This window comes from Pan troglodytes, chromosome 9, assembly GCF_028858775.2.
Source record: "Pan troglodytes isolate AG18354 chromosome 9, NHGRI_mPanTro3-v2.0_pri, whole genome shotgun sequence".
Classification (NCBI taxonomy): Eukaryota; Metazoa; Chordata; class Mammalia; order Primates; family Hominidae; genus Pan; species Pan troglodytes.
The window spans coordinates 80214662-80240383 of NC_072407.2; the positions used below are offsets into that span (position 1 = coordinate 80214662).

Sequence of the window (25722 nt, forward strand, 5' to 3'; positions counted from 1 at the left end):
GGTGTCCGGCCGGCTGGCCTTAAAGGGGACGCGGTCAGAGTGGCAGCTCGCGGGGTGGCCCCCGCTCCGGCTCCGCCCCATTTCACGCACCTCGCCCCTCCCCATGCTTCATCCCGCAGCCCCGGGGCCGCGCCGCAGAGTCGGGCTTCCTGGATACATAGAGGCTTGTGCCAGGCCGGGTGGGAAGACTGGATTTTGCAGTGGAAGCAGCATCTCTTCCGTCTGGGACCTGGCTGAGGGCGTCCCCACCCTGGGGGGAGCAGAGGACCAGCCCTGACCTAGCCGGGCCCAGCCTCGTCCTGCCCGGCCTGAGCGCCCCGCCCAGCAGCCGGCCCTGGCCCACCGGGGTCCGGGAGGTAAGGGGGTTGGGGGCGTGTGTCTGTCTTTGGGGGGCGGTGTCTGCACCCTGGCGTTTCGACAACCCTGGACTTGCGAGCCCAGGGCTGGGAGTCGGGAGATCTGGGTGCATCCTGGGCCTCCTGGGCCTCACTGTGTGACCTTGGGCGAGTAGCTATTCCTCTCTGGGCATTAATCCCCTCCCTTCATCAATTGTATGTCGAAGTGATCCTGCTCCCTCCCCTTTCAGGTAAGAGGGCATTCGCACCCAGTACCTAGTACATTCGCTTGCTGGCTTTTCTTGGGGCCCTCCAGCTCAAGCGTGGGCTGGGCGCGGGTGCACTGGAGGGAGGGAGGTGGCACAAACTGGGGGGCCCGAGGCCACCATTGCTTGGAATGGGCTTTTCCTATTCTCAGTGTGCTGGGCCCTGGGATACCCTCCCCAACCCCCTCTTACGGCCCTGGCCCTTGCAAACCGGAGACCCTGATGTGTCAGCTTGGTGCCCTTCCTTCCAGAAAGCTTGGGGTGGAGTGCGGCCCTCACAGGTTTGTGAGGGGTGGCCCCGCAGGGATAGGTGTGTGTGGTGGGTTCCTGAGGAGGAATAGCTGCTCCTGCTTTCTTCCCTTCTCTCTCTTCCTTATCCTTTGAGGAAGAGCAGCTGCTTTTTACCAGTGAAACCCTTTTTTCTTTTTCTTTCCAGGAGACAGTTTGGTGGCCCAGACATGGGCCTCCCGGAGTAGGGTGAAGCACTTCTTCCCGGAGTAGGGTGAAGCACTTCTTCCCAGGGTTGCCTTGGGTAGAAGTTCAGTTAAAAAATACCTAGAAAGATGCTGCCATTCAGTTACCTGAGGGGCCAGAGATGGAGGGCACCACCTGGTGTCGGGAGGGGCAGCCTGGTACCCCCAAGGAAGCTCTGGCTCCCAGGGGAGTCAAAGGAGGGAGGCTGGCTTCGAGGGTCAGAGAGGGGAGGAAATGTGCTCCTCAGCTCTTAGGTGCTGAGCAGAGGCTGGGAGGGGCTGCTCTGACCTGGAGCAGGGAGAGGTTGAGTAACACCATGAAGCCTTCTTCTCAGGTCCTAGGAGATTCTGTGAGCTTTTGACCTGAAGGCCAACCAGGAACAGATTTTTTTGTTTGTTTGTTTTGTTTTTGTTTTGTGCTTTTTCTTTTGCTTTGGTTGTTTGAACAATTTCTAGAATGGCTAAAGCCTCAGTCCAGTCCAGTGACCTCTGTAGGGGCTTTCTTGACTGATGTTTAAGATTTTCAGGGTTTTTGATATGCAAGACCAGGCCTGGGCAAAGGAGGGGGTGGTGACTGGACCAAAGGTTAGGCCAGTTTCTGGAAGGTACTTTTGTGGTTACATCTTTGGTTTTCTCTCATCTTGCTGTCACATGTCTCTCATGAGTTGCTTGACGCACCTTCACGGACACCTCAGTCCTTGGTTCTGTATTGGGCACTGGGCTCAGAGACGGGGATTGGACCTCTGCCAAGGGAGGTCCCAGCCTGGTGGGAGACAGAGACATGGACTCCAGTTACGCTGCAGAGGGATGAGAATAGCTAAGAGGGCCTTGGAGGCCAGAACTTTAGACACTTGAATTGTGGAGGGAAAAGGAAAGGCTTCCCAGAGGAGAGGGCATGTGAGCTGGGCATTGAAGGGTGAGTCAGAATTTTCCAGGAGAGAAGAGGGAAAAGCCCTTTTTCAGTAGAGGGGACATTGTGCAAAGTAGCAGTCAGGAAAAAGCCCCCTGCTCCAAGTCTGCAAGAGTCTCCACTGAACAATGTTGCTTGAGTTCATCTCCACCCCTGCCCCACATCAGCTGAGTGTCACAGAAAGGGCTTGCATGTCCGGCTCAGGAGTTTGGACCTTATTCTGGGTCCAAGGGGCTGGAGAGTGTTGAGAGTTCTGAGCAGGGGCATGGACGGAATGGTGCTTACCGTGTAATAAGCTCCATCTGACGATGCTGCATCTGGAGAGACCAAGGAGGGATGATGAAGCTTGAGCGGGGGCCCAGGGCGTGGCAGTGGGGCTGAGCATACGAGTTGTGTACACACACATACACACACACACACACAGGGTGCTTTGGGGTGATGGAGATAAGTCAGGCTCAACTGTGCAGGAGCAGAGATCAGTCAACACTCGGCAGAAATGTTGAGGGTCATCCGAGAGGAACAGGTGAAGGGATCTGGGCCTTTTGGCAGAGGGATTGGGATTTTCCTGAGTGCTCACTGCGTGCCTTGGAGTGTGCTGGTGTTGCTGGGACGCCCCTCAGGCTGTCATGCCAGTAGGGCGAGGGGTATGAGGCAAGGGCTTGGGAGGAGCAGCAGCGCTGGCTGGGAAAGGCTAAGGGGTGGGCACGTAGTCACCTTCTATTTGGGCATTCCGAGGATCACAGAGGTAAAAGAACACCTACCTCCATGGTGGCTGGGCTAGACTTGAAGCCTGGACTCTGTTCTCCTCTAGGACACATGCCTCTGTTGGAGGATGGATTGAGGGAGGGAATTGGGAGATGGGTTTGGAGGCTACTGCACTAGTTCAGGCAAGAAGTCAAGAGGTCTGATCCTGGGTGGGGCTGGGAACACCGAAGTGGCAGGGAGGGCTAATGGAGGAAATGCCTTGGAGAATCAGCAGGATCAGCAGTGCGTGTCTCCTTGTCTCCTTTCCCTGACAGTGTCTGTGTCTCCCATCAGTGCCAGGTGGCCCAAAAATAGACTCATGACAGCCCGGCCCTCATCTTTTTTTTTTTTTTTTTTTTTTGAGACGGAGTCTTGCTCTGTCCCTCAGGCTGGAGTGCAGTGGCACGATCTCGGCTCACTGCAAGCTCCGCCTCCTGGGTTCACGCCATTCTTCTGCCTCAGCCTCCTGAGTAGCTGGGACTACAGGCGCCCGCCACCACGCCCGGCTAATTTTTTGTATTTTTAGTAGAGATGGGGTTTCACCGTGTTAACGAGGACCTCATCTTTTTTACACCTTGTCTCAACCCTGTGAATGGTAGGCTTGGAATAGTCCCCATTTTCCAGATGAGAAGGCTAAGAAGCCAGGCAGGGGCTCACCCAAGGTCACCATGACTTTGAAGCAGAAAACCTGTGTCTTCAGCTTTTAACACAGGCTCTCCTGGGGGAGGACATGGCTGCTGTTTGCTGCTGCGGTTGGTGCGGGGCAGCTGTCTCTTGAGTCAGAGCCAGCATGGACAGGCCATCTCCTCACCCGGGGCTTAGCAGGCTAATCCAGCCCTCCTGAGGGAGGCAGAGTGCAGGTTCTATTCCTGCTTTGCCAAGGCCATGTTCCTCTCTCTGAGCCTCACTTTCTTCATTCCTGCCAGTGGGATAGCTGGCCTTGTCCTCCCTTCCCTGGCCTGTTGGGGCCAGGTGAGGTGCAAGCCTCTAAAACCCTTTTGTTTGAGTGCATGCAAGATATTGAGTGGGTTTGCTGGTGACCATGGTGACAGCTGTCCTCAGACTGCCTGCGTGGGAGTTGGGGCAGGTGGGCAGGGCTTGCTTGCTGTGGCCAGGCTACAGACTGAGCAGAGGCTGCCGGCTGGCCTTGGAGATCAGAGCTCTCATGGAGCAGCTCTATTTGAACTGTCAGCTGCCAGGCTTATGTGGTATTAGGTAGAACAACATGAAATTGCCAACATTTGATCATTCGGTTTCATGCGGTTCAGTCTAATAGCATTTGTCCCCATTTTACAGAAAAGAGGTTCCTGGGTATGATTTACTGAGGGTCACACAATGAGTCAGGGCTAGAATGTAGGACTCCTCATTCCTAGTCTGATACTCTTTCTACTCTTTCTAGTACTCTTTCTACTACCAGAGTCTTCCCTGTCTCCAGAACTCCATTTCTGCCTGCCCCCATGCCCTCTTGCTTCACACATGATGCCAGTGCCTCATGGATTAGGGTTTCTTCTTGGCTGCCTGAGTACCAGGATTTCTTGGCATCCTGGGTTGAAAGCATATGAAATCCACTAGCCATCCCAGGGGTCTGGGAGGATGGACTGTTTGTGTGGGGGAGGTTGGCCACAGCAACTGCCTTGTCACAGGCACTGCCTAGAAAGGGGACCAGGGCTGAAGGGAGAGTTAAAAAAATTTTTTTTCTTTTTTCTTTTTTGAAACAGGAACTCACTTTGTCACCCAGGCTGGAGTGCAGTGGCGTGATCTCAGCTCACTGCAACCTTCGCCTCCCAAGCTCAAGTGAGCCTCCCGTCTCAGCCCCAACTAGCTGGGACTGCAGGTGTGAGACACTACGCCTGGCTAATTGATGTAATTTTTTTTTTTTTTTTTTTTTTGTAGAGACGGGGTTTTGCCATGTTGCCCAGGCTGGTCTCAACCTCCTGAGCTCAAGCCATCTGCCCACCTCGGCCTCCCAGAGTGCTAAGATTACAGACATGAGCCACTGTGCCCAGCTGGGAGACCAGTTTTTAAAGACACTTTATAGGCCTTTTGAGATTATACCTTGCAGGGGCACCCTTACAAACATTTCTGCCTCCCCCATCAGACTGGAAGCTCCTTCAAGGCAAGGACTTTGCTTCTGAAGCAACAGGAGTTGACATTTTCTGAGAACTTCCTTGTGCCCAGCTCAGAGAGCCTAAGTAACCTTTATGGGAACCAGAATGTATCCCAGATGAGCCACATTCAAAGAGTCAAAAAAAAAACAACAACAAAAAAACCCAGAATCGAACACATCATTTCCCTCATTTCCTCATTCAGGAAGCTTAGGGTGGACCCTGAACTTTTTCTTTTCTTTTTTTGAGACAGGGTCTCACTCTATCACTTAGGCTGGAGTGCAGTGGCACGATCTTGCCTTACTTCACCCTTGACCTCCTGGGCTCGCCACCACCCCTGGCTGGTGTTGAACTCCTGGGCTCAAGTGATCTGCCTGCCTTGGCCTCCCAAGGTGTTGGGACTACAGGCGTGAGCCACCGCGCCCGGCCGCATCTGAACTTGTAGCAGGTGCCCAGGTGCTTCTGAGGCATTCTGAGGCTTCTGAGCAGGCCAGGATTTGGGAACCACTGATGTCTGCCATGGTTACAACCTCTAACCAACAGTGAACTCTTAAGAGGCACACACTCTTGGCATGAGAGATGCTAGCCACAGACTAATAAACCCTGGCCCTTTCCTGGTGGAGCTCAGCCTGGTGAGAGAGACAGATATTTAAACAAATGGGCCCTTTGCATCGTAACACGTGCAGCAATGGAGGTTAGGTCACAGCTGAGAACTAGAACAGAGCAGGGAGCTCACTGGGTCTAGTACATAGTTGGGGTTCCAGAATATCTGTGATTCTGAATAAAACTTTCCAGCTTATTATCCCAGAAATTTAAGGCTTGTCCACACTCTAGCTCCAGTTCTCAGGCATAAGAGTAGTTTTTACTGAGCCCATAAGTTTAAACACCTGTTGTGTGCTGAGTCTTATATCAGGTCCTGCCTAGATTGGGCATCGAAGCAAAGAAATGGTTCTGCGCTCCAGGAGAGGCATTATGTGTTAGATGTTAAGAGAGCAAGCTGTGCCCGTGTGAACCTGCATGAGAGGGCTCAAAGTGGGTTGGTGTGGGACAAAGTCTTCAGGAAATAGGCCAGGTGGAGGAGAAGGGCAGAAGGAAGGCTATTATGGCTCAGAGGAGTAAGGTAGAGATGACTCACACTGCACCCTGCATTTGCTCATCCAGCAAATGCCTGTCTGCTGGGCACTGTGCTAGGTGCTGGGGATACTGTGGTGAACAAAACCTGAAGCTGCCCTCAAGAACCATATACAGCATTGGAGGGGAGGCTGACCCCAATCAAGAAATCATGACAAGTGCTACCAAGGAGAAGGACAAGATGTTCTAATTTTTAATAAGGGAGATTGACCCAGGCAGGGAGATCAGGTGAGGCTTCCTTGATGAAGTGACTTTTAGCTGAGGTCTGCAGGGGGAGGGAAGAGCATACACAAAGGCCCAGGGGCAGAGGGCACACGGTGAGCCAAGGGTGACAGGCCGGTGTGGGCTGAGGCAGGCAGAGCCCTAGGTGTGCAGGGCTGGAGCGCGGAGATGAGATGCTATGCTTCGGTGGAGGGGACTGGGACCCATACCCCGCCAGCATTAACTGATTCCAGCTGTAATGCAAGAGGCCACAGCTGATTGTAGGAATTAAGGGTGGGGGATGGATTCCGGCCTGGAGGACCAGGGCTATTCTCACTGAGGACGGGTGCTTTAGATAGGCTTTGAAGGAAAAGACGCTTGCTTGGTTGTGTGAGAGCATGGTGGTCGTGGGGGCCTCAGGAGATAAGGACGTGTCAGGCAGAAGGCACAGCACACACACGAAGTGGAGTCTAGCCAAGGGGTAGGGGAAGGAGCAGGGAGTTGAGGCAGAAAGAAAGAGTGCGAGGCATTCTGGGACCTCTGTCGGTTCTCCCTTGGGGCCTCTTGCCCTTTCTCCACAGAGGTGTGATTTTTTGTGTGTGCCCCATCTCATCTCCCCCATGGAAATGACTTGGCTGAGACTCTGGACAGCAGCTTCTAGATCCTGCTCTTACCTGCCCTGAGAGTGGACAGGGTCACCAGGGAGGTCTGGGGAGAGAGAAGCAAAGGGGTAAGGATGGGGAGGAGGCTCACGTAGCCTTTGTGCGATTAAAGGCGCTTAGCAACCATAGCTACAAGTCCCTGGGGTTAATTTATTTTGAGACAGGGTCTCTGTTGCTCAGGCTGGAGTGCAGTGGGATGATCTCCACTCGCTACAGCCTTGAACTCCCAGGCCCAAGCGAGCCTCCCACTTCAGCCTCCAGAGTAGCTGGCATTACAGGTGTGTGTGACCACTCCTGGGTAATGTTTGTGTTTTTTGTAGAGACGGGCCTCGCTGTTGCTCAGGCTGGTCTTGAACTCCTGGGCTCAAGGGATCCTGCTGCCTGGGCCTCCCAAAGTGCTGGGATTACAGGTGTGAGTCACCATGCAGGCCCCTGGCATTTATTATGTGCCAAGTGTTGTGCGTTATTTCATCAGGATAGCTCTCAGTGAAATGACGCCCTTGCCCCATTTCACAGATGAGAAAACTGAGGCCCAGAAAGTTTGAGTTGCTTGCCCTAAGTCTCAGCACTCGGGGACTGCACCGGGAACTCTTGAGCCCCGCGGTTGTCGGGCTGTGACCTCATTCCCTGTCCTCCGCAGCGCGGGCGCCATGGACAAGATCTTGGAGGCGGTGGTGACGTCGTCATACCCGGTCAGCGTGAAGCAGGGGCTGGTTCGGCGCGTGCTGGAGGCGGCGCGGCAGCCGCTGGAGCGTGAGCAGTGCCTGGCGCTGCTGGCGCTGGGCGCGCGCCTCTACGTGGGCGGCGCGGAGGAGCTGCCGCGCCGCGTGGGCTGCCAGCTGCTGCACGTGGCCGGCCGCCACCACCCCGACGTCTTCGCCGAGTTCTTCAGCGCGCGTCGCGTGCTGCGCCTGCTGCAGGGTGGCGCCGGCCCCCCGGGCCCCCGCGCGCTCGCCTGCGTGCAGCTGGGTCTGCAGCTGCTGCCCGAGGGGCCTGCGGCCGACGAGGTGTTCGCGCTGCTGCGGCGCGAGGTGCTGCGCACCGTGTGCGAGCGCCCGGGGCCCGCGGCTTGCGCGCAGGTGGCACGGCTGCTGGCTCGCCACCCGCGCTGTGTGCCCGACGGACCCCACCGCCTGCTCTTCTGCCAGCAGCTGGTGCGTTGCCTCGGCCGCTTCCGCTGCCCAGCCGAAGGCGAGGAGGGCGCCGTGGAGTTCCTAGAGCAGGCCCAGCAGGTGAGCGGGCTCCTGGCGCAGCTGTGGCGCGCACAGCCCGCCGCCATCCTGCCCTGCCTCAAAGAGCTGTTCGCAGTCATCTCCTGCACAGGTGCGTGTGCGGCCGGGGCAGGAGCGCGGGCATGCGGAGGTCCTGGGTGGGCGCTTGGGTAGGTGGCTGTACGTGTGGATTTCTGCATGCGGGCGCCCGTGTGGCACGAGTGTGCCAGGCGGCGAATGCTCAGGTGGAGGGCTGCAGCCTGCCTTCATGTAGGTGACACAACTGTCTAGAGCACCTGCTGTGGGTCCTCTCCTGCAGTGGGTGTTGGAAACGCAGGGAGGAGCACACTGGTGTGAAAAGGATACAGGTCAGCCTGGCCGGAGGGAGGAACGGGAAGTTGAGCAAGCCACAGGATTTGGGGCGGGGGAGGTGGGGGGGGGGTCATTATGGTCTTCGGGTCAGGTGAGTTTGATAGAAGCTATCACTTTAAAGCCAGGAGTTGACAGATTGGTGGCACCTGGCAGCAGGGGCAAGGTTCCCTGGGCACGCAGAGGTGAGGGTCTGGAGTGGTGATGGAGTCTGCTATGCAGACTCAGAAACGTAAAATCTTGATCCTCCATTGACAACAGTGGAACTTAGACTACAGTGCAAGTGAGTGAAAGCAGATGTGTGCCTTCCCTGGTGATGAGCCTCTCCAGGGGAAAGGAAGGGAATGCACCTGGCAGGGTGAAGAACTGAGGACAACAGACTTCGAGAAGGAAATGGTCTTTCTCATCTAGGCCTCTGTGTGGCTCCGCTTGGAGTATCTCCTTCCTCCAGTCCACACAGCCCTCCCACCTTCTCTAGCGCCAGTGTTTCCCCTTCTAAAGGCCTTGCCCTTAAACCCACTCTTGATCAGTGCTTCGTCTGTGGCCAGCACAGGAGTAGCCCCAAGGCTGTGCTAGTGAAGGTTTGTTGAGTGAGTTTAGGTGGAACCAGAGACTTTGCTTGCTATAGGAGAGGAGGTGACCTCTGCTGTGCTCTTCCTAGAGGCCCAGCCCGGTTCATTGGCTCCTGCAGGGCATGGTGTGCTGGGGGAAGGGAGGGGCCTGCCTCCCTGCTAAGCTCAGCCCTGTCCCCTGTTCCAGAGGAGGAGCCACCATCTAGCGCCCTGGCCAGCGTGGTCCAGCACCTCCCATTGGAGCTCATGGATGGTGTTGTCCGGAACCTCAGCAATGATGACAGTGTGACAGACTCGCAGATGCTGACTGCCATTAGCAGGTGGGATGCTGAGGCTGAGCCATGATCAGGGCTGGGGCCCCTCCCTCTCTTCCTCTCAGAAGCCCCTTCTCCTGGGTGGGCCGCTGGGCTAGATTTGGAGTCAGAGGGCCTAGGCCCTCATGTGTGTTCCATCATCTATCCTTTCTTGAGCCCTGCTCTGTGCCTTGCCTGGGGCTGGATGTGGGGGACACAGAGAGCCTGCCCTAGTGATGCTGTCAGGCCAGGTACCAGCAGTGTGACCCTGGACATGCCAGTGAGCTCTCAGCCTCAGTTTCCCCCTCTGTAAAAGCAGAGGTGGGTGGTGGCATAAGAAGCTGTCAGGCGTCCTTGGGGTTGGGTAAGAGGGTGAGAGTGCTTCACGAGGTGCTTTCTGAGTGGGGCAAACATGGGAAGCAGAGTTTGGGTGCTTTTCAGCTCACAGAGTCCTTGCATATCCCCCACCTCATCTGAACGTCCTCCTCCCTGTGATCTAGACGCACCTGCCTGTCCAGTTGTCCCAGAATATGCCGCTCCCCTCCTCCCTGCAGGCCTTTGCCTATGCAGACCCCGTCCACCTGGCATGCCTCCCTCTGCCATTCTTTCCATCCCGTGTGCAGATCCACCGTCTTCGTAGGGCCTTCCTGGATTCCTTGCCTTTAGTGGGTAAGAGTGTGGGCTCTCGAGGTAAGTTGCTAGAGGTCAAATCCCGCCTCTACCACTTCTTGCCTGTGTGACCTTGGACAAGTTACTCAACCTCTCTGTTTGAGTTTCCTCAACTGTAAAATGGAGTATAACCAAACCCATCATCTAGGGTTGTTGTGAGGATTAAATTGGGTAAAACAAGATAATACACGAAAGGTGTCTAGAACTGTGCTGTGGGAGACGCCGTTATCATTGTTATGACTTTGCTGTCATGGTTTTGTCTTTTTCTAGCACAGTCTGCTGAGTCTAGGCTGTTTTCCTCAGCACTGACTGCATGGCAGCTGTGTGCTCAGCCCGCACAGGCAGGCTGTGTTGTGGGGTCCAGAGGGGCTGATACATGTAAAGCTGATGGAATATCTTGCTCAACGGTGAATACGACCTAAGTGTTAGCTGCTGTTATCTCCTTTAATCCATACAAGAACCCTCTGAGGGAGGTATTATCCCCATTTTACAGAGGAAGAAACTGAGGCCCAGAGCGGGGAAGTGGCTTGCTCTGGGTCACACAGCAAGGACTTGCTGGAGCCAAAGCTTCTGGCCCAGGGGCAGTGCCCTTCCAGGCAGAAGCAGCTGAAAGCCTTGTTCTGGCATTGCAGCCCAGTGTGGAGGGGCGAGACTTGGGGTGCTGAGAGGGCCTGGCTCCCTTCTTGGTGGGCTGGGAGCCTCAGTGTCTGGCAGGTGGCTATGCTGGGCTTGTGCATTTCCCAGCCGTGTCTGGTTCAGCCCACAGACCCCGGGGCTGCCCTTTGCAGGCGTGAGTCAATGTGGGAACCCAGGACATTACGGATAGCCCCTGGGCTGCCCTCACCCCAGCATTTTGGGTGTCCCTTGTCCCTGTGTCACTGTCACTCCCCTCACCAGGATGATTGACTGGGTGTCCTGGCCCCTGGGGAAGAATATTGACAAGTGGATCATTGCACTGCTGAAGGGCCTGGCTGCCGTTAAGAAGTTCAGCATCTTGATCGAGGTTTCGCTCACCAAAATTGAGAAGGTTGGTGCCCCTGTCCTAGCCCAGACTTACAGCCTTTTGTACTAGGCTCTTGCCAGGGGCGGTGCAGGTCTGGGAGGTCAGAGCATTGGGCCTCCCCACCAAGCTCGCTGTGTGACCTGGGCGAATTCACTGCCCCTCTCTGGGCCTCAGATTCTCCCCATTAGTTTCCCTGACTACTCATCCAAGTATGTGTGTCTGACTTTTGGTCTGTCCATCCATTCCTCAGAAATCTATGTTGCTGTCCATCTCACCATCTGTCTGTCCATCTCGGTCTGTGAGCACCTCAGTGTTGATCCCTCTGCAGGGGTTTGAACTCTAGGGTGTCTCTGAGTCCCCTCTCAGGCCTGTGATTCTACTTGGCCTCAGCAGCTCAAGCCTGGGGACTCCTGACCAGGGACTCTCTTCTAGGTTTTCTCTAAGCTGCTGTACCCCATCGTCCGGGGAGCTGCCTTGTCTGTGCTCAAGTACATGCTCCTGACCTTCCAGCACTCCCACGAAGCCTTCCACCTGGTAAGGTCCCCTGCCTGCTGCCCCTGGTAAGGGCCCTGCCTACTGCCCCTGGTAAGGGCCCTGCCTGCTGACCCTGGGCTCTTGGGGCAGGTCACTTGGCTGAGGCCAAGCAGCTGGATCGTGGGCTCTGGCCTCCCTTTGACTGTGAGGAGAGGAGTAGTCATCCTATTTTGCAGATGAAGAAACTGAGGCAGGGTGTCTTAGATCATATTGTTGGGAAAAGGAGTCACCTGCCTGCAGAGCTCAGAGCCCCATCTGGGTCAGGGGACAGTGGTCAGGTGGGCAAGCCTCCCTACCTCAGAGAGTGTTGCGTGCTGTCAGCAGGGACCACAGCCCCGTGTCTCAGGTGGGCGGGTTGGTGCTGAGCCTGACCCAGCTCTGCTCCCACAGCTCCTCCCTCACATCCCCCGCATGGTGGCCTCTCTGGTCAAGGAGGACTCGAACTCGGGGACCAGCTGCCTGGAGCAGCTGGCGGAGCTGGTCCACTGCATGGTGTTCCGGTTCCCGGGCTTCCCGGATCTGTATGAGCCTGTCATGGAGGCCATCAAGGTGAGCGACAGTCCCCTACTTGGGCCTTGCCCCACTCTGACAAAGGTACCAGTGTGGGCCTTCCAGCGGGCCATACCACAGCTTGGTGGCAGTCCCCGTCATTTGGTGCCTGGCTGTCTCCCATCACCTCCCCAGGTCCATCATGTGCCTCAAGCACACTGAGCCACTCACGTTCCCCAAGTGGGCTGGGCTGCCTCATGGCTGCTCTGGGCTTTTGCACACACTGTGCTCTCTAACCATAAACCCTTCTCTGTCAGTGTAGTATGGAAATTAAAACACGTTCTCTTTCTCTGCTCTGCCTGGACAGCTCCTGCTTACCTTGTAAGTCTCTGTTCTAGTGTTACTTCCCTCAGGATGCCTTTCCTGATCACTCTCAGTACTCCCATGCCCTCCACCAGGCTGGGCTAGGGCCTCGCTGGGCTCCCACAGTCTTGGTACATCCCTCTGTCACATGTTATCACTGTCTGTCTGCCTCCCTTCCCAGACTGTGAGCACTCCAGACCAGGGATAATTTACAGTCGTTCACATGACTTTACTGATGTCCTGCTCTGCACCAAGCCCGGGCTGGGAACTGGGGGCATGGGCATGAAGCAAACGGAGTCTCCTCCATTGAGAGGATCGCAGCCTAGTGAGGGTGACAGACTTGGATACAAGAAACTCTGGTCGGAGCAGCTTTTGAAAATGTCTACAAGGTTTGGCTTGAGAGCAGTGAGAAACCAGAGGAAGGAAAGATCTTCTCCAGTTAGAGAAGACAGATGAGGCCTCTAAGAAGAAAGAGTTTCTTAGAGGCCTCATCAAGCTGGGCTTGACAGGTTGCTAGGATCTGACAGTGACTAACATCTGTGGCTACTGCTACACTTGACATTATTTTCCTGTATGTTTTGTCTTCTGATGCTCACAAGAAACCTACAAAGATGATACGGTTCATTTCAATCTCATAGATGAGGAAAAGGAGACTTGGAGAAGTTTGGTGACTTGTGCAAAGTCACAGAGGTAGTGAGACATGTAGCTGGAGTCTGGATGGCAGAGCCCTTCCCCATTGCCTGATAGAGAAGGCAGGTTGGGTGGGGTGAAGGGGTCTAGGTAGGTGGCCCTTGCAGAACCTTTGATCTGACTTTTACATCTGCAGCACAGCAGACGAGATAACCTGAAAAGTGTCCTGCTACAAAACAGCTAGAAATGCTTGTTAAAATATAACAAACATCACTTTAAGTACATAGCTAAGCTTGCAAGAAAGTAAGGGGGAGTCCCCAGGGGCCAAAAAGGAAGAGAGAACTGAATTCCAGAGTGATAGGTGAGAAACAATGTTCTTTTTCCTCTGGGGTGAGGCAAGTGCGTGGCTGAGATGGCCAATCTCAGTCACAAAGGGACTTGAGTTGGTAGGGACAGGAGGTCAGACTTTGGGCCTATCCCCAGCAGGGAGTTAGCACTAAGAAGCCAACTAAAAGCCAGGACCCAAGAAAGGTTGTACCATTAGCAAAAGAATGGTCTAGGAAAAAATATGCACATGGTTTTAAATAGACATCAGGGAAACTTTTCTGGCTTCGTCTGGGCTCTGGATTGGGGGAAAAAAATGTAATCAGTGGCCTGCTCTCATGTGGATTTAGGGGTTCAAATTCATATCATTTTGGGGGTTGTGGCCCTTCCCCACATTAAAAGTAGTCATAAACTTGTAGTACCCAAGGGTAACCTGGTAGAAAGACATAAATCAGGCCATAAAGGTAAAGTTCTACTGAAAATGAGTTTATAGTCCCAAAAGTATAAAACACACAAAGGAACAATCCTGCATGAATGACAGTTGGTAGATACAACAAACAAAACTTCCGTTATTTACTTGGATCTTCTCAGTTTTTCAAACTTAACACGAGAAAGAACTTTTTGATAATCAAAGCTGACTTACAATGGAAGGGGCTGCCATGATAGGTCATGAGCCCCCGACAGTGGAGGTGGATGAGGAGGACTTCCCTGTGTCAGGTGTGTTGCCCAAGGGTTTCTACATCGAAAGGGAGGTAGGAGGAAAGCTTGGAGATTCTGTGGCTGGGTCTGTCTGTTTCCTGCTAGACAGGAAACAGTGAGCTTCTGTGGGCAGGAACCCTGTCCTTTTGATCTTTGTGCCTAGTAGATGTCTGTGAGCAAATGAGTGGGTTATTGTTTGAGCAGGACTGTAGGAGAATGCTGTAATGAAGGTGCAGGCAGAGAGGAGGGACCCTGCCCCGGGCACTGAGGAAAACCCATGATGAGTGAGATGCAGGCTTTGCACAGTAGGGGCCCATGGATTGTCTGATCAGGGGATGAGGGGAGTCTGCACATACCTGTACCAGTAGGGGCAGGGAGTTAGGCTTTATAAGATGATACAGATACAGTCCTTCTCAAGGACCCCGCCTTCTCAACCCTGCGCCTTGAGAAGATCCTGGAAAGCTTCATAGAGAAGGGATACAGGAGTTTGATCTTACTGTATGGGGACTGAAAAAGGACACTCTGGATGCATCGGAGGGGAGGCATGGAAGTGGGAACGTGTGAGGTTAGTTTGGTGGTAATGTGTGAGTGGGAAGGGAGATCAGAAAAATCAGCAGAGCAGTGCCTTGAAAACTAGGTTGCACCACTCGGCTAGATCTGGGCTTCTCGAACGTTTCCACCCAAGTACTTGAGGTCAGAGAGGGGAACTCACCCAAAGTAGCCTGACATGAGCTCTGAGTTTGTCTACAACCTCACTTTATCTCAAAGACTCAAGTATGTATGTCGTAATTATAAACATGTTTACATGTTTTAATATTACATATATATTTTTTTTGAGACAGAGTCTTGCTCTGTTGCCCAGGCTGGAGTGCGGCGGCGTGATCTCGGCTCATTGCAAGCTCTGCCTCCCAGGTTCACGCCATTCTCTTGCCTCAGCCTCCTGAGTAGCTGGGACTACAGGCGCCTGCCACCACGCCTGGCTAATTTTTCGTATTTTTAGTAGAGATGGGGTTTCACTGTGTTAGCCAGGATGGTCTCGATCTTCTGATCTCGTGATCTAGCCACCTCGACTTCCCAAAGTACTGGGATTACAGGTGTGAGCCACTGTACCCAGCCCATATTTTTCTTTGAATGTTAGAAAAGATGGCTTCACATTTGTTCTGTGGCTTCGAACACTCCTTGGTACAAGCCAGTTTGAGAGGCAAGGCAGCAAATTACAGGATTTTACTGCTTATAAAATTATTTCGCATGGGTTCTATGAGTACATCCTTTTGTACATATGCCTTTGTAAATAAGTTCTGGAAAGTTCTCTGACTTAGGCAGATGTATCAGGTTGTGGCGGTTTCTTTGGGACCTGTGGTACTTGCCAAGGGAGCCATCACACATCAGTTTCTAGTAACATTATTAGGTTCTTAAGTTATTTTGAAGTTTTTATTTTCCTGAGTACAAAGTTACCTTCTTTGGGAATAATGGCATTTGATTTTGTTCCTAGCATGGATATTTTTTGCATCTTCTCTGCGTGTGCACGGATATGTGGGGTTCTGTCTGCCTTTTTGCCTCTATTCGTTCATGTTGTGGGGTGGAGGGACAGGTGAGGAGGGCATTAGATAGGGTATCATGAACAGAAAAAAGAAGGGACAAAGCAGATACTGAGCCTGTATCTTATCTGTCTTCCCGCTGGCATCTCCTTGGTTATGTGTGTGTGTTTTTAAATCATCTGTGAGAAGTGACTGACTGCTCTGATAAATTATCCGATAAATGATCCTGGGAGGTGAATGAGCAAAAGTGTTAAACCCCACTGGGTGAGCAAGACCTTCTGTGGGAGCCACAGGATGTGCACTGGGGAGACGAGGGCTTTGGATGCTGAGCTGTTTTGAAGCTCTGTGGAGCCCTGGACAAATCTAAGGCATTGTGACCAGGATCTGGAAACAAGAACAAGGCTAGAGGAACTGTTAGGAATGTTGCTGAACTCTAAGTAGCAGGATGTGGTGCTTAGATGTTGTTCTTTGGAAGATATCTCTAGCATCATTAGAACTAGTGCTCGGTGGTATTCTTAGGTGCTGCTGTTTGATGTGACACAGATAATGAGTGGGAAGCATGCCAAGGACAAAGACCCATACCTCAGACCCCAGGGATTCACCCACTGTCCTGACTGTAGGGTCAAGTTTTGGGGAGGTGACTCTCTCTTCTTGAAAGCTGATTCTGCAAATCTAAAAGTAAAAGGTGGACATGGGCACATCATTGTGTGCCCACACCATGAAAACGTAGGATGCCAAACTGACACAAGGTAGGAGTATCATCACTTGACAGATGAGGAAACTGAATCAGAGAGCCTCACCACCGCCAGACAGCTAGTATGGACCAGAGTTGGGGGTGGCACTGACATCCTGACATTACTGGATTTGGCCTGTGGGCCAGGGTTGTCATTGCCTGAGCTCTTTTATAGAACATGCATATTCTTCAGTTACTGACAGCGACCCTGGACAATTATTTTTTCTGTCTGAATCTTCATTTTTTTTTTAAATCTATAAAATGGGAATTATGCCACCTTAAGGCAGTCATGACCTGAAAGACCATGGAGGCAGCCCATATGTCAACTGAAGGGGTTTGGAAGTAGGGGACTGTTGACACACACCCCGGAACATCTGTGGGGGGGTGTGCCTGGGAGGCCTTGGGGTTGGCTGTATCTGAGAAGGCCTCCCAGAAGAGGTGGTATTTTTTTGAGCTGACCCTGGTGCCCACCATCCTGCCTGCCTGCTTATTCCCTCCTCAGGACCTCCATGTTCCCAATGAGGACCGCATCAAGCAGCTGCTGGGGCAGGATGCCTGGACTTCGCAGAAGAGCGAGCTGGCGGGTTTCTATCCCCGGCTCATGGCCAAGTCAGACACGGGCAAGATTGGTCTCATCAACCTGGGCAACACATGCTATGTCAACAGCATCCTTCAGGCCTTATTCATGGCGTCTGAGTAGGTGCTGCTTTGGAATTCCCTGTCTGCCCTTGCTTCTCTCCTCTGGGCTCCCTGATGACAGGTGGAAAGGTGTCGGGGGCGGGGGTTGGAGAGGGTGGGCCTTGCTTTGCATTGCCAGCATGATTCCCTGAGGTCTGTGGGGACAGAGAGCCTCAGGCCATTGCCAAGGCAGGTCAGGACTGGATGGGAACTCAAGAAGGGGCTTAAGGGGCTGGGCAGCACTGGGAAGTGGGGTCTGCTCTGGGTTGGCTGACATCACTGACTTTTCTTCTAGAGTCTGTGGGGGTGGATTTTGTCTTCCAGAGTAGAACTGCCACCCATCCTGGTATTAGACATCTCTCTCTTTTAAAATGAAACAAACACAATCTTTACAGTCTATGGCCACCTATCTACCTTATGGCTTACTTAAAAGATCAAAGTTTCAGCTTTGATTCAGTGAAAATAAGCTTTGATTCTGGCTTATCGTATGTCCTCAAGTCAGTTTCTTTTCTCTGAGCGTCAGGTTCAGTGGGAGGAGATTGGAGCTGATCTCCAAGTCTTTCTAAGGTGCTGCTGGTGCACGTTCTTCTCAAAACGCCTAGTGAAGGACTAGTTTTGTTTTTCTTTTCTAATTTCCAGTCTGCTGCAGAATATTACTTTTGTAAAATATAACAAAACGACTTACTAGAAAAACGGTCACGTGCTTGTATGGTGGTTGTGATGTTAAAATGCTGTGTATGTTTCTAAGTGCTCGCTCAGCTTCTGAACTTACCTTGTTCTGAGACCCAGAGCTGCTTGTGAGAACAGGAGATAAGCTGGGGCCTGGGAATTGGCTTGCTCCAGAGAATGTTCGTGTAGGGAGGGGAGCTATCTCCTATAGGATCAGACCCTTCCCACTAGGAGCCAGTCTACCCATCCCTAAAGGGTCCTCTTCGTTTAGCGTATTCCTCACATTGACCTCTGCCTCCCTCATTGGAAGGCAGGGGAACAGCTTGAGATTGCTCTAGGGGCAGGGGCCAGGGCCCTGACAGGGGCTGTAGGAGTCGATTGGAGGGCCCAGGTCAGAGCAGAGTCTGCTGCTCTGGAGGTGGATGAATGCCTTTCCCCAGGGAAGCAGCTAATAAGGGTGTGCGAGGGGCTGCTGCGGCTGGGATGATATTGGCATGGATCCTGTGGCATGTCCTAACCCTAGAATCCTGGGACCACAGGACCTTAGGACATTTGAATCTTTAAGTCCTGAAGTTAGGTCTCAGAGCTGGAAGGGGCTACAAGGGTCACCTTTGTACCCTTCATTGTCTAAAACATGTCTATTGTTGTGTTCCTGACCTCAGATACCCCAGGCTGAGTTGTTCACCTGCTCCTCCTCCCCAGCCCCTGGCTTCTGGCCCCATCTTGGGGCAGAAATGTCTGTTCTGCCTTTGGCCTAGAGGCTCTGGGCTGCCTGTGACATGGGTGACTAGAGACTACTTGGGGGCCCATGGCTTACCCTGGGTGCCCCTGCTTTGTTTTGAAGCTTCAGACATTGTGTGCTCCGCTTGACTGAGAACAACTCACAGCCCCTGATGACCAAGCTGCAGTGGCTCTTTGGCTTCCTAGAACACAGCCAGGTGAGTGTAGGGGCAGTCAGAGGGGGGTGGAGAGGCAGCTCTGGTCAGGCCCCGACATGGACACCTTTCCCTTCCCCAGGACCTGCCTGCATCTGGCTGTCATCTCCCATGTCAGTTGCTGAGCCCCTGGCCGGGCTGGCATATGGAACTGATTTAGTGCCCTGCTGGGGCAGGAGAAGGCGGGCCCCCTTGAGCCCTGTTCCGTGTTGTGCTGCCCAATCTTTCCCTTTGGCAATTCAGTCCATCCATTGCATTATGGTGTTGCCATAGTCCATTTTATGCTGCTAAAACCAAATACTCGAGGCTTGGTGATTTATGAAGAAATTTATTTCTCAGTTTTGGAAGCTGGGAGGCCCAAGATCGAGGGGCTGTGTCTGGTGACGGCCTTCTTGCTGCATTATAATGTGGGTAGAAGGCATCACAGGGTGTGAGAGCATGCATGAGAGAAGGGAAAGCGGGGTGAACTCATCCTTTTATCAGGAACCTGCTCCTGTCTCCATTTGTGGCTGCTGGGGAAAGCAAACGGCCTGTGATAAGGAATTAATACATTCCTGAGGGCAGAGTGCTGAGGACCTCATCCTCTCTTGAAGGTCCCATCTCTTAACACTGTTGCACTGGGGATTATGTTTCCAACACATGCTTTTTGGAGGACACAGTCACACCACAGCATGTTGCTTCATTCTGCTGTTATTTTTGAGTACCCACATGGCCAGGCAGCCTGAGAGCTGTTGAGGGTACAGAGGTGAACAGAACAAACACCATCTCTGCCCTCATGGAGCCTAAAGCCCTTGGCCAGGGATTATGCAAAGCTCTGTGTGGGGGCACAGAAATGAGTAATCTCTCCCTGGCTCATGGAGGGAAGGGAAAGGTCAGTGAGGGAGGGTTGGGAAGATGACATGGAAGAGGCAGCGCTGTATCTGGGACTCATCTTGACGGGAGAGAATGGCAGTGAGTGGAGGCAGGGAGAGAATGTTTGAGGTGTGCCAGGAAGAGAAGATTCCTAGAGCCTTGTTTATTTCTCTGAGCCCAATGCCCTGCTCAGCCCTGCTCAGAGGCGTGGACATGTGGGCTGGGTTGGGTCAGGGACAATAGAAAAGCGGGGAGGACCTCATGGAGGAGGCCAGGAAGTTTGAGGCCGAGGGAATGAGGTAGACCCTCAGGCCTAACCTGTGCAGAGCTGGCTGGTGAGTGGCCTCCTGCTCCTGACCATGCCTTTTGCCTGCCTTGTCCTAGCGGCCTGCCATTTCCCCAGAGAACTTCCTCTCCGCATCCTGGACGCCCTGGTTCAGCCCTGGCACCCAGCAGGACTGCTCGGAGTATCTGAAGTACCTGCTGGATCGGTAAGGGGGCCAGGGCTACGCGAAGACTCCAGGTCTAGAGGGTCCTTGGGGGCAAGCCCAGTACCTCTGAGCTGTGGTGCAGCGTCCAGGGAATAAGTGTGCTGCCTCCAACATGTGGAGGGCTTGGAGAAGGGGTGTGCTGGAAGGGCAGGGACTGAGTGTGAGGGAGGTTTGGTAGAGGCTGAGTGGAAGTGATCTCTGGGAGGTCATTGTGTACGTCTGCACACCGGGCCGTGCATCTTTGTCACTGCCATGGGAGCACATTACATAGCTCCAGCAAGTCTTTATGTAGGGCGTGTGGGTGAGTGTAGCAAGCGTGCTGTTGTGAGCATGTACGTGGATGTGTGGGTGTTTGGTGTGTGCATGTGTGTGTGTGTGTGCGTCTCAATGTGTGGCTGTTGGGGAAGGTAAATGGGCATGGAGAAGCTGAGTGCCCCGGAAGGGGACCCACGTGTACATGTAGTGACTCTGTGCTCTCTGCCCCAGGCTGCACGAAGAGGAGAAAACGGGCACAAGGATCTGCCAGAAACTCAAGCAGTCCAGCTCGCCCTCTCCACCCGAGGAGCCCCCGGCCCCAAGTTCAACCTCTGTGGAAAAAATGTTTGGAGGCAAGATAGTGACTCGGATCTGCTGTCTCTGCTGCCTCAACGTCTCCTCCCGGGAGGAGGCCTTCACGGACCTCTCTCTCGCCTTTCCTCCCCCTGAGCGCTGTCGCCGCCGCCGCCTGGGCTCTGTGATGCGCCCCACAGAAGACATCACAGCCCGGGAGTTGCCCCCACCAAGCAGTGCACAGGGGCCAGGCAGGGTGGGTCCTCGGAGGCAAAGGAAACACTGCATCACAGAGGACACCCCCCCCACCAGCCTGTACATCGAAGGCCTGGACTCCAAGGAAGCTGGTGGGCAGAGCAGTCAGGAGGAAAGGGTAGAGAGGCAGGAAGAAGGGAAGGAGGAGAGAACGGAGAAGGAAGAAGTGGGGGAGGAGGAGGAAAGCACCAGAGGGGAAGAAGAGAGGGAGAAAGAGGAGGAGGTGGAAGAGGAAGAAGAGAAGGTGGAGAAGGAGACAGAAAAGGAGGCTGAGCAGGAAAAGGAAGAAGACAGCCTGGGAGCGGGGACCCACCCGGATGCTGCCATCCCCTCCGGGGAGCGGACATGTGGCTCTGAGGGCTCCCGCTCCGTCCTGGACCTGGTTAACTACTTCCTGTCCCCCGAGAAGCTGACAGCAGAAAACCGCTACTACTGCGAGTCGTGTGCCTCCCTGCAGGATGCCGAGAAGGTGGTGGAGCTGAGCCAAGGGCCGCGCTACCTCATCCTCACACTGCTGCGCTTCTCCTTCGACCTGCGCACCATGCGGCGCCGCAAGATCCTGGATGACGTCTCCATCCCCCTGCTGCTCCGCCTGCCACTGGCTGGTGGCCGTGGCCAGGCCTATGACCTCTGCAGTGTGGTGGTGCACTCTGGAGTGTCTTCGGAGAGTGGTCACTACTACTGCTATGCCCGTGAGGGCGCTGCCCGCCCTGCCCCTTCTCTGGGAACTACCGATAGGCCAGAGCCCGAGAACCAGTGGTACCTGTTCAATGACACTCGGGTGTCCTTCTCTTCCTTCGAATCTGTCAGCAACGTCACTTCCTTCTTCCCTAAGGACACAGCCTATGTGCTGTTTTACCGGCAGCGGCCCAGGGAGGGGCCCGAGGCTGAGTCGGGCTCTTCTAGAGTCCGGACAGAGCCCACCCTGCACAAGGACTTGATGGAAGCCATTTCCAAAGACAACATCCTTTACCTACAGGTGAGCTGAGCCGTGGGGCCTTTGATCTGATCTCCTGGTGGAGGGAGTCCAGTCCCACTACTGGCTTAGATAAGTCATTTCCCCTCTAAGTCTTTTTTGTAAATCCCATTCATCTGTTGCTCAGTGCTGGGTATATACTGGTGGCCCAGACAGACCTAACCCCTTACTTCAAAGTAACAGACACTGAGTAATGAATGACGCAGTTTATTTTTTAAGTTCCAGGGTACATGTGTAGAATGTGCAGATTTGTTACTTAAACGTGTGCCATGGTGGTTTGCTGCACAGATCAACCCATCACCTAAGTATTAAACCCTGTATCTGTTAGCTATTCTTCCTGAAGCTCTCCCTCCCCCGCCACCCCCCAACAGGCCCTAGTGGGTGTTGGTCCCCTCCCACCCCCACCAGGTGTCCACGTATTCTCATTGTTCAGCTCCCACTTATGAGTAAGAGCATGCGGTATTTGGTTTTCTGTTCCTGCGTTAATTTGCTGAGGATAACGGCTTCCAGCTCTGTCCATGTCCCTGCAAAGGACATGATCTCGTTCCTTTTTATGGATGCATAGTATTCTGTGGTGTATATGTGCCACATTTTCTTTATCCAGTCTATCATTGATGGGCATTTGGGTTGATTCCATGTCTTTGCTATTGTGAAATGTGCTGCAATGAACATACATGTGCATGTATCTTTATAATAGAATGACTTATATTCCTTTGGGTGTATAGCCAGTAATGGGATTGCTGGGTCAAATGGTATTTCTGCCTCTAGGTCTTTGAGGAATTGCCACACTGTCTTCCATGATGGTTGAATTAATTTACACTCCCACCAACAGTGTAAAGGTATTCCTATTTCTCTGCAACCTCACCAGCATATGTTGTTTCCTGACTTTCTAATAATCACCATTCTGGCTTGCGTGAGATGGTATCTCATTGTGGTTTTGATTTCTCTAATGGTCAGTGATGTTGAATTTTTCTTTAGTACGTTTGTTGGCCACATGAATGAATGTCTTTTGAGAAGTGTCTGTTCATGTCCTTTGCCCACTTTTTAATGGGGTTGTTTTTTTCTTGGACATTTAAGTTCCTTGTAGACTCTGGATATCGGACTTAGGTCAGATGGGTAGTTTGCAAAAATTTTTTTTCATTCTGTAGGTTGTGTCTACTCTGATGATAGTTTCTTGTACTCCGCATAAGCTCTTTAGTTTAATTGGATCCCATTTGTCATTGTTTGCTTTTGTTGCAATCGCTTTTGATGTTTCCATCATTAAATCTTTGCCTATGCCTGTGTCCTGAATGGTATTTCCTAGATTTTCTTCTAGGGGTTTAATACCTTTGGGTTTTACATTTAAGTCTTTAATCCATCTTGAGTGAATTTTTTGTATAAGGTATAAGGAGGGGGTCGAATGTCAACATTCTGCCTATGGCTAGCCAGTTCTTCCAGCAACATTTATTAAATAGGGAATCTTTTACCCATTGCTTGTTTTTGTCAGGTTTGTTGAAGATGGTTGCAGGTGTGGAGTCTTATTTCTGAGTGAGTTCTCTATTCTGTTCCATTGGTCTATGTGTCTGTTTTTATACCAGTACTATACTATATACCAGTACTATACTACAAGGCTACAGTAAGCAAAACAGCATAGTTTGAAGTCAGGTAGGCATTAGGCCTCCACTTTTGTTCTTTTTGCTTAGCATGGTCTTGGCTATATGGACTTTTTGGCTCCGTATGCATTTTAAAATAGTCTTTTCTAATTCTGTGAATGTGAATGGTAGTTTAATGGGAATAGCATTGAATCTGTTAATTACATTGGGCAGTATGGCCATTTTCATGCTACTGAGTCTTCCTATCTATCTGTGAGCATGGAATGTTTTTCCATTTGTGTCCTCTCCTTCACTTCCCTTGTTAGCTGTATTCCTAGGTATTTTATTCTGTTTGTAGCAGTTGTGAATGGGAGTTTGTTCATGATTTGGCTCCCTGCTTCTTGTTGGTGTATAGGAATGCTAGCAATTTTTGCACATTGGTTTTTGTATCTATCAATCATCTTGAGAGTTGCTGAAGTTGCTTCAACAGCTTAAGAAGCTCCTGGGATGAGATAATGACATGATTCTATATCATCTAGAAAACCCCATTAATGCAGTTAATAAGTGTGCTGAAGGAGGAGTACAGGGACCAGTTGAGTCTGAGGGGGAAGAGGATGCTTCGGGTGTGTGTGTGGGGGGGGGGGGTCCCACTACCCACGTGAGCCTCCTGTGTGACTCCCTAGAGTCAAGGGTGGCACTGCCATACTGAGCAGCTGGAACAGCATGGGCTTTGACCAGTGGGATGGGTGCCAGTGCCTGGAGTTTGTGTTTTGTGCGGGGGAGTACAGCAACTGGTGTGGGGACACCAGACCAGGTGTCACCAACATCAACTCCTTCTTCCCCAAGGACACAGCCCATGTGCTGTTTTACCAGCAGCAGCCCAGGGAGGGGCCTGAGGCTGAGTCAGGCTCTCAGGGACAGCTTCTGCCATGCTGTCCAGATGGAGGCAGGGTGGCAGGTAAGGATCGCCATGAGGCTGAGGTCCTGGCAGCAGGAGGATGGGCTTTCTCATATGCAAGAGCCCATTCCTCGTGATCGTGAGGCCTGCGGACAGGTTCCCATGTGGTGTGATATGACCCTCGAAGTCCCCAGACCTCTCGGTACCACATTAGGCCCTTGTCAGCTAGTCACACCCTAGTATCAGCTGGCGCAGGGACTAGAGTTTTTATTGAGAGGAGGGGGTCTTTTGAAGGTGTCCACCCCAGATATCCTGCCACTGAGCTGCAATGTCTCTGTGTCCAGGCCCTGGGGACCTAGAGGAAACATTGAAAGGTGTTGTGCTGGGTAGACTCTGGCTTCAGGGTGTGAATTGTAAGTTTCCTCTCATCTGTGTTCCCAGGAGCAGGAGAAGGAGGCCCGGAGCAGAGCGGCCTACATCTCTGCACTCCCCACATCTCCGCACTGGGGGAGGGGCTTTGATGAAGACAAGGATGAGGATGAAGGCTCTCCAGGGGGCTGCAATCCTGCAGGTGGCAATGGTGGTGACTTCCACAGACTGGTCTTCTAATGTGAACCTGCTGCCAACCTGACCCCTTCCCTCCAGGAGCCAGGTAGGGCCTGAGGGAAGCTGTGGAGGCAGGCCCTACCAAGAGGAAGGATGGTACAGCTCATGGCACCTTAGTCCTCAGCCTGATGAAGGGTACACAGAGATTCTCTCAGATATGGAAGTAAGAAAGACCTAAGTCCCTTTCATTGGGGATCAGTCCCATTAAAACTTTACACCCAAGTGTCCTGGTTAACTTGAAGCAGCTGAGATGGGCACACACGGGTCTTTGCCTCCCCCTCCTTCCCTAGCAGGCTCCCCATGCGGGAAGATCTGATGATGTTCAGGAAACAGGGCTAGACCTCAGCTCCAATGTTTTGACATCAAGTACTATTTTCCTTCCGACTGCTGTACGGTATAAAGCACAGCAGGATCCAAGCCTTGCCTTGCACAAAGAGCGGGGGGCAGTGTCTCCTCTTGTTTCTCATATGGGGGTGGGGGGGGTACCTGCACTGTCTGTCTGTACCTTTCTGAGAAGAACAGAGACCGAGACCTGCCCCCCCTTACCAAGCACCACTGCATGGTTTGGGGAGGGGGGGGGGCTAGCTTCTCACAGCAGGAGGCCTTTGCCCCCACAGCCCCTCCACGCCTGCCTCAGTGCCTGAGAAGCCAGCCACCACTTGCATCCCCCTTGTGGTTAGAGTCCTGATTTTACTGCAAAGGTGTTCATGTTCCTTGTGAAGTGTGGGCTCTTAGGAAGCCTGTGGGCTCCTCTGAGCAGTTGGCCTTTGTAGCTGCGACAGCAGCCACCTGCAGGTTGGGTGAAGTGCCCTGACACTGCTGTAGCCCCCTTCTAACCGAAGAGAAGACACCCATGTTCTTAAATAAATAAAAGTAGGTTCTCTGTAAGCCTAAGCAAGAGAGATTGTTCTTCCTTGGACTCAGGGGCTGTGATGGCCACGGGGTCTGGGGAGGCCAGGACTCAGCCTGCGCCCCCCCCCGCCCCCAA

General features: G+C 52.9%; 1 protein-coding gene across 3 annotated transcripts; it reads left to right on the forward strand.

Annotated features, from left to right (window-relative positions):
* The first annotated feature begins 21 nt into the window (after positions 1-21).
* On the forward strand, positions 22-25628 carry USP35 (ubiquitin specific peptidase 35). 3 transcript variants are annotated; one of them, XM_016921697.4, is made up of 11 exons: positions 22-356; positions 7468-8150; positions 9167-9299; positions 10839-10968; positions 11377-11478; positions 11869-12027; positions 16757-16950; positions 18446-18539; positions 19773-19879; positions 20366-21662; positions 24570-25628. In XM_016921697.4, the coding sequence occupies exons 2-11, from the start codon at positions 7478-7480 to the stop codon at positions 24735-24737; spliced, it is 3057 nt and encodes a 1018-aa protein (XP_016777186.3). In that variant the 5' UTR covers positions 22-356; positions 7468-7477; the 3' UTR covers positions 24738-25628. The 3 variants fall into 3 exon arrangements, with proteins under 3 accessions (XP_016777186.3, XP_016777188.3, XP_016777187.3); XM_016921699.4 differs by lacking the exon at positions 24570-25628 and adding an exon at positions 22428-22533 and having other exon boundaries at positions 31-356; XM_016921698.4 differs by lacking the exon at positions 22-356 and adding an exon at positions 531-586.
* Positions 25629-25722: the final 94 nt, after the last annotated feature.